General features: G+C 41.5%; 1 protein-coding gene across 2 annotated transcripts; it reads right to left on the bottom strand.

The window, feature by feature from the left end:
• Nucleotides 1-3,173: 3,173 nt before the first annotated feature.
• LOC125543755 (chromatin modification-related protein EAF1 A-like) lies at nucleotides 3,174-8,735 on the bottom strand. Of its 2 annotated transcripts, none has more exons than XM_048707224.1 (4): nucleotides 8,433-8,735; nucleotides 7,974-8,337; nucleotides 4,396-5,851; nucleotides 3,174-3,799 (listed from the first exon to the last, which is right to left on the bottom strand). In XM_048707224.1, exons 1-3 carry the CDS (start codon nucleotides 8,483-8,485, stop codon nucleotides 4,463-4,465), a joined length of 1,806 nt encoding a protein of 601 aa, XP_048563181.1. In that variant the 5' UTR covers nucleotides 8,486-8,735; the 3' UTR covers nucleotides 3,174-3,799; nucleotides 4,396-4,462. The 2 variants fall into 2 exon arrangements, with proteins under 2 accessions (XP_048563181.1, XP_048563180.1); XM_048707223.1 differs by having other exon boundaries at nucleotides 7,974-8,352; nucleotides 8,433-8,734.
• Nucleotides 8,736-8,772: the final 37 nt, after the last annotated feature.

The raw sequence follows: 8,772 nt of genomic DNA, 5'->3' as shown, positions 1-8,772 counted from the left end.
GACCGGCTAAAGTGCCGCTATACGTTTAACGGTTGGGCTATCAAATGAGCTCCGAATGTGACGAAACTTGACAGACGGTCTACCTACACTAAAATAAGACCGCACGCCAACTTTCAACCCATTTCGAGAACATTCTCCGGCCACTTGTAAAATATTATTTCGGACGTGCCGCGGGTGCGTGCGAGTGTGCCTGGGCTCAAAACGGACAACGAAGAGAACTGGGGAACTCGGACGGATGCAAGTTTTGAAGACATGATGATGCAATGCACATGATGACATGGCAAGATGCAACACGCAAGCGAATGACAAGGCAACAACAGCGAATAACTGGAAAACACATGGCGCAACGGTCTCGAGGCGTTACATAGGGGAGATTTGTGCGCATCCTAGTGTTCGAACCTTGAGGGTTTTACCGGAATCCGAGATCCGACAGTGTGTTTCTGCTGTAAGTAGGAGAGACATTGGAAGTAAACTACAAGAAGAATATTGACATAAAAGTAAACACTGGGAAGTCCTACTCATTACCATTGGTCAGGCCTATAGAATGTCGGTTTCTTGGCTCGATTACACAAGTGTGTTAGCTCCGTTCTAAACTTATCGTTGTTAAGTTGATGATAATGGCCCGTCTGTCGGCATCCGCGCGTGGGGCTTGTTGCGGGTTATTTCATTGGCCACATGTGGCTACATGCGTGCACCGTTCACGGGCTATGCGGCCACATGGTTGTTTGACGGGCAGTTGAGCCGCTTGTGTGGAGGCCCGTTCAGTTGGTCATGCGGTCCTATTCAGCCCGTCGGGCTCCAGCTTGCCGTGCGGGCACCCGTTCGGCCGATGAGTCTCCTAGCCGGCTGTCTAAAGAGTCGCTCACACAAATGTTTATCCCTTTTTATACACTTTTTTGATTGTGTGGTAGTTTTTTTATTATGGTGATCTCTCATTGAAAATATCAAGTAATTATTGTTCTCCCAAGTGTAGGGTCTTCTATAAAGGTAACTTTTCGGGGCACGACATGTACACATAAATAGGAACGATCACTAGGGTGTAAGGCTGATCATAGTGGGGAATAACTTACACTAGTGCCATGCATAACACTAGTCTAAGTTACTACCTTCATAATGCAAAATAACATAATAGTAGTATCTTAGATGGCTTCATTTATTAACTTATAGACTCATCTTATCTCGGGAAGTGCTATGTTACAATAACATATTATGTTACCACCTCTTATTAACTACTTGCTACATAAGCAAAATTTTCTTAAAGTATGCTATGTTACTATCTAAGTTACTCCCACTATGACTAGCCTAAATCGGGTAAAGGTCAGACCTCATGGACAAATAAAAACGAGGTATGAACATAATTATTCACTCTAAACCATTTTTGTAGGCTAAATAATTTGTTTAACTTCTGTTTTATGTTTCAAATAGTTCATTTAAATTCTAAGTTGTAGTTGGTACCTAATGCAGGGTGGCAGAATTGTCTTTGAGAAAGCACGAGGCTTTGCGATTACGATTTGATCTCTTTTGCCCCAGTTTCCAAAGAGACTAAGGCGGTTTGTTCATTTAATTTTCAATTTATGTTTCAAATAGTTTATTTAACTTCTAAATTATAGTTGATCAGTTGGTCTCTTAAAATAGTTCACTTGACTTCCCTTTTATATTTTATATAGCGAAGGAGGTTGTAGTTGGTCTCTGGGTCATCTAGTTACTGTAAATACTCCCTTATTTTCTGTTTATAAGACTCAGTTTAAAAATCTTTTCAACCAAGATAGATAATGAGTGATGGAATAAATTTCATAGTTAGCAAAAGTAAATTGTGCGCTCACTGAACATGCGATGGTAAGTAGTAAAATTGAGACTAAACAAACAGAAAAAATAAATAGAGGTGAACCCTGTAAAACGGAAATTTGGGAGTAGTATGGACCTTCACCTCAAAATCTGAACCTGGTTAGTAACTGAAAATAGGAAAAAAAATATTTTCCCAAATGGTAAGTGTCACACGTGTGACACGAAGTAACATGGTCCAAACGTGCTTTTAAATTAAAAACCCACTTTCATCATTAAAAACTAGATTCCATATTGATATATTTCGATGATATTTTTTTAGGCCAAAAATTGCCATGATGTTACACTAAAGTTGCCGTGATGTGTTTCATTTTTTTTCTAGATTTAAAGCTATCATGTATTTCAACTACCTTGCACGACAAATTTTATTAGTTGACTATGGCAATTTTTAGTAATTAACCACAATAAATTTAATTCATGGATCATGACAATTTTTAGTAATTCATCATGACAATTTTAGTTTATAGATCATTTTAGTATTTTGACCATGGCGATTCTAGTATTTTGATGACAAATTTTAATGCATGTATAATGGCAAATTTAAGTAATTCACCATGGCAATTTTAGTTTCTGGTTCATGGCAAATTTGAGTTATTGCCTATGCATTTTTAAAATATAATTGATGACGGATTTCTTTCTAATTATGAACCATGCCAAAAATATTTCATGGACAATGGCAAATTTTAGTAACTCTACATGACAAGTTTATTTTTTAATTCCCTTTATTATAACATGTCAAAAATTACTTTAAGCGTAGAAGAAAAAGTAGTTGAATACATACCATGCCAACTTATGTGTAGACACCATAGTAATTTATGTGCAATAGACATGGCAAATTTTGACCGCTAAAAAATATCTTCAAAATATATCGATATGGGATCTAGTTTCAAAGTCCTCATCATGACAAATTTAGTGATGAAAACAGATTTTTAATCAGATTTTTCATTTAAGAGACAAAACATTTTAAAGTTTGGAACCCCAAAAAAATTCTGCTAGCATATCTGTTTTTGTCTCAATTTACATTCAAATGTGAAAAGAACGAAAAGGCTGACATGTCACAACAGGTGGTTAGAAAAGCATTTTGCCCGCCGACCTACTTCAGCCTACACATATGGGTGGAATTGCTTCGTGTCACACATGTGATATGTGACACGAATCAGGGCCCTTTTTTTAGATGAGCTCTATAAAACAGAAAGTTGGGAAAATACAATAAACACCGATAATCTTATCTTGCTTTCTCTCACTTGCCCTAGAATACCCACATAATACATTGTTCTAATTGGCTTCTTGTGTCATCGGTGCAACGGGCATCTAGTGTTAGAAAAGATAAATCAACACCGCCGGTCACCAATACGTAAACAGCTGTTTGTTTCAAACCCAATAATACGTGTACACCTTTCGTGTGCACACCTTTCTTCTTATTAACTAATCATCTTAACTTTGCTACAAAAGGCCATCCCAACTACTCACAAGGAAAGTAGAACATACTTCACCGGCACAAAAGAAACCAAGCCTGCCACATCAAACTTGCAAGGCTTCCCAATGGATGGATTCTCAAAGAGAACCAAGTCATCGACAGCTGACCATGTTGCAAGAAGGGCTTGCGAGTTAGAACTTCTGGATATGGGTATGAAGACGTCCACGCCGAAGGAAGACTTTTGCATGCACTAACTTGTGAGCTAAATGCACAGGCTTATACAAAAGAAGACTGTTTATACCAACATGGACCCCGTAGACAAATATACAGCTGGACCCAAATTAGAGTTAGAATTCAACAACAAAAGGAATTCGCCGTTACAAGAGCTATCTCCAGCAATCTAGAACCAAGCTGCTTGTAAGGTGGTGCCAAAATGGAACAGAAACAATTATCTACCTGACATTGAGGTAACTACAATTAGCTTCAGAGTTAGGGGATGCGGTGCGCTATCATCTGAGCGGCTTCCACGGTACGTAAGACCTAGCAACAAGGCACAAAATTGGAAAATTGAAGTAAATACTGACAATCGCTTACCGAGATAAGCTTGCGATGAAAATACTCAGTTAACTTGAAGATGTCACTGCAACAGCATTAGCATGTTTTATATGCAAGATTCAAGTCCACTGACATAATTAACTTGGCCCTTGCTATCCAGATTAAAAGAAACAGTCAAGTTATATGTGCATATTCCTTCAAATTTATGAGCAAATTCTGTTACTGGATTATTTTTCAAAGGTGTCGGCCAAAAGCACAACTTACAGCTAACTAGCTATATTAGGCAAACTGCATAATAATTGACGTAATGCAGCACCAAACGTAACTGTGTACTTGCCTAGACCTATTACATGTCAATTCCCCAAATTCTAATAGCAGAAAAATAATAGCTAGAAGAGAAATAAAGTGCGAGTGTTATCAGTTCCATAATGGTTGATAAAACTTATTGTGCAGTTCACAAAAAAGCATCTTGATGACATGTGCATGCATTGAAGGAATCAAACATGCTAAGGATTTGACAAAAATATCTTGCATCGCACTCACACAAACACCAAGGAATAACTTAAGGTAGGAGGGGATACCTGTACAGTAACTTTACAACAGAAAGCAATGTTCTGCAGAAGATATCAACCTGGAGTGATTATATCATCATCCTGCTCCCGAATTTGAAGGATGAGCATATAAGCCTTGAACATCAGGTCTCTGCTGCTGCTGCTGCTGAGTTTGAAGTTGCAGCCGAGCCTGCTGTTGCTGCCGCTGGGTGCCAATAACATTTCCATGTATAGGAACACCCCCTGACATTTGCCTTTGCAGCATGCCTTGGTTAGGTGCTGACAAGAAAGCTTCATTTCCAACAAAGCTATCTTGAGGCGAGCTAGCTAGCTGCGAGGTCGAGGCAACAGCAGTTGGATCTTGAGATGAATCCTGTTTCCGATGTTGTATAGATGAAACACCTGGGCTACCTGAGTCTGTACTCCTTGCAACTGATGTAGACGGAATTACCTGATTGACTTGATCAACAGGCAACTCGATCCTAACATTGCTGTTCATATGGCGGTTTTGTTGCATCATCAATCTTTGGATATTATTATGTGATGGATTCATGTGCCGCTGTTGTTGCTGCTGTTGTGTAGCCAATTGCGATGATGAATGAACTGGAGCTTGTTGGGAAGCTAACAAGGTCTGGTTGGGAGAACCCTGTATTGAAGAACCCTGTATTGAACCTTGATTACCAATATCTGATGATTGTATTGGTGACTGCGGCGTATGAGAAGCATACATTTTTGGTTGATTCCCAGGCCGAGGCACTGATGGAATCAATCCCTTATTACCAGTAAAATACGCTGGGGCCTGCTGCATCATATTTGTATCAGAGACTTGGTTTTTTGAGGTTGCAGGAATGCCGCTGAGTTGAGTACCATCAACTGAAGGATTCTGCTGCGTCATATTCCCTCGGCCTAAGCTCTTCACTAGCTTAGCTTGCTGGCTACCTTGATGCCGTTGCTGTTGGTTTTGTCTTGACTGCTGCTGAGCCTGTTGCTTCTTCTGCTTATGTGATGTACTATTGGCAGGCTGATTGGGAGGAACTGAGCTATCTTGTGGATGTTGCGTCGGGTGCTGCTTCTTATGCTGCGATTGTGAAGATGGGACAGCATTGACAGCAGATTGTGGCTGCGTTTGTGAACCATTCTGCACAGTTGGCACTGCACTAGCTGCAGAAAGTGGGTGCTGTTGTTGGGACATCATGGATTGTTGAATGTGTCTCTCTTTAGCTAACCGTGCATAAGCCTGATGCTGTGGGCTTGACTGGTTTGCCCCTCGGATATGAGAGTGCTGCGTATTTCCAAACATGTGTGCCTGTTGTGGCATCTGATGTGGTTGGGACTGCTGAACAGGAAATGACTGAACAGGTGAAGATGTTCCGGCATGGGGAAATGGTGTGCCACTGAAATGGATAGCCTGGCTATTCCCCTGTGGAACTTGCATCTGAAACTCCTGCACCATCATTTGTCTGTGCTCTTCCGAATTCTGGCCAGGCTACAAGAAACAGAGGTGTAGCATCAGCAATGCGTACCCCAAAAGAAAAGGAGTTACTCCTATATTTAATCTTAGCTTTTTTTATTAAGTTAAATTTGATACCACAAGTACACCAGGTCAAGCAAACATCACTAACTGGGTCATACCAAAAGAATAAGAGATGCAAGAGATGCAAGTTGCTAAATGAATCACATTGTAATGAACCAATAGTATCTTACTCTCTAGCTGTGATATCCTTCACAAACTTCTAACGCACCATCTTGAAACGCACATCCAGGAATCACTTTTTATATACCAGAATACAATCTTTTGGTTCATTCATAGTAGTCGATGAAAATTGAACAATAATATGTAGCTGTTGTGGACATTAGTACATTGCCTTAAAGCAGCATCAGATGTATTACAGACAGACAGCTGGCAAGGTGTACAATTGATATGTGCAGGAAGGGACCGACTTGAACTTGGAAAGATGAGCTGGAGACAGGATTGGGAATGTTTAATTCAGAACAGCAAGGATTAGGTAAGTATGGATTCAGATACTCGTATTAGTGGGTTCCTAGTTAAGAGTACAACACCCTGGGTGTCAACCTATGTGTACCCAATCCCTCAGAGCCAGGCTGTCTAGCTATCTCCACCATGGTAGGCGGACGGTCCATGGAGCTTAAAAAACCGACAGGGTCACCGGTTCTGTTTTTTTCCGGTCAGACCAGCAGTCCAGTCTGGTTTTAAAAAACTATGATACAAACGACAGCAGAGCAGACAACTATAGCAACTCTGGCGGACGTAGCAGCAAAGCTCGATACACAAAGAGCAAGCGCGAGAAGAAGCTAGAAGCACTGTCGAAGGAGCTGCGGCAGTGCAGCCAGGCACAACAATGATAGAGATCGACACAACAGGAGCAGCAGCAACATGCCCAAAAGAACCAGGAGTGACCACGATGTTGCTACGGAGCAAGGCCTACAGCAGTAGCTCCGGCAGCAGCAACAGCATTGTGTACAGATGTGACGTGTGATTCTGCAGCAGTAGCAGCAATGGTGCCAAGGCATGGACTTCTGGGAGAAACGAAACCATGGTCGCTAGCCTGCAGCTTGGGGACAAGCTGCTTGTCCAGGAGGGGTGCGTTGTGGACATTAGTACGTGGCCTCAAAGCAGCATCAGATGTATTGTGGCCAACCGGTCGGCCGGCAAGGTGTGCAACTTGTATGTGAGTTACGTACAGAAAGATACGCCCAATGAGATTCAAGGAGTCGGCTAGGGAAGAGTTCAGGAAGGATCCGACTTGAACTGAGAAAGATGAGTTAGAGACAGAATTAGGAATGCTTAATTCTGAACAGCAAGGATTAGGTAAGTATGGATTCAGAGACTCATATTAGTGGGTTCCTAGTTAGAGTACAACACCCTAGGTGTCAAGTTGGGAGGTATTATAAATGTGCAGGTCATGTAAGGTTTGGAAATCAAGCAAGAATAACCAATATGATCTCACCCAAAATTATTCTCTAGTCTCAATCTATGTCTACCCAATCCCTCGCTGCCATGCTGTCTGGATATCGGCAGCATGGTAGTTATCTCATTGTTGACCAGCAATCACAACAGTAGCTGGTTTGTCATTCTTACACATATAGGAGGCCAAGGAAGGAGCAGGGTGAAAGTGGTTTTAGCATAACTTAAAAGCTGGTTTGTCATTCTTAGATATATAGTAGGGCAAGGCGGGAGCAGGGTGAAAGTGGTTTTAGCATCACTTAAAAGAGCAAGTGTCAATACCCATGAAGTCTGTGGGCTTCTCTCCAGATGGAAAGGTAATACGGCCTGCTCAGAAAACAACCAGCAAACATTTGCTGCAGGTTGTCTGGGACAAGTATTGGCCTATATGGTAACCAACCAGTCTTGGCAGTAAATGTTGGAAAAACACTGTTTTGTTTATATTGGCACTGTCAGAGATGACGTGTATGACCAGACAGTTGTTAAGGATCATCAGTTAACCAGTACATCATTTTAGCAAGAAGGAAAGACAGATGGCATGCATAGTACTTTCTACTAAAGTGCTTCTACTAAACCGGTCAGTGCAAAAAGGAGATACACTGATCATTACATCTCATAATACAATATGAAAGGGGATGCGTACCCGAAGCATCTGCATCGGATCACGTGGCCTCAACATCGTATTTCCAGGGCCAGGTACAGAACCAGGGTGAAGATTTACCGAGTTTTGCATGCCTTGACCACTGGATAGCATGTTTCCAGATGAAACCATATTTCGCATTCCTGGGGAACCAATCCTTGGGAAACCCGGCCTTGCAACAGGTGCACATCGAGCAAGTCCAGTCATCATTCCCATACCATTAGCACCAGGCATCATTCGAACACCACGATCAACTCCAGCGGGCAACACACCAGGAACAGAAACTCCAGGCTGCTGAAGATTTCTGCCATTAACCATATGAGTATACTGAATTCTTTGTTGTTCGTCGCCCTGTAAAGAGGTAGGTCTAGGCACACGATACCTTTGAGCATACATGCAGAAACAAACATTAAAAGACAAATTTATTCAATATCAGCTAGAGAGGACAACAGGGCCATTTACCTAGACGGGGCATTCAATGTTGAAGGTGACGGCAAACTGCTTCCTAGTACCATACCAGGAGAACCTGATAACCTTGGGTTCACATTTGAAGTTGGAAGAGCAGGACTAATTGAACCGTGATGGTTCGGAAGTGTTAACACATTTGTATGTGATCCCGGGTAACCAACGGGAAGTGCATCCGGAATTGAAGTTATTGTGTCACAAAGATCAAGTGGCCTATAAATGTTTTGAATTAGAAAGAAGCATAGAACACAAAATGACCAGCAGTAGCTGGATTAGATAAGAATACACTGAATAATATAGGGGGGGGGGGGGGGGGGAAAAAAAAAAAAAAAAAAAG

The sequence above is a fragment of the Triticum urartu genome, chromosome 3 (assembly GCF_003073215.2).
Source record: "Triticum urartu cultivar G1812 chromosome 3, Tu2.1, whole genome shotgun sequence".
Classification (NCBI taxonomy): domain Eukaryota; kingdom Viridiplantae; phylum Streptophyta; class Magnoliopsida; order Poales; family Poaceae; genus Triticum; species Triticum urartu.
Note: the sequence above shows the minus strand (reverse complement) of the source record. Positions and strands in the feature narration are given on the sequence as shown.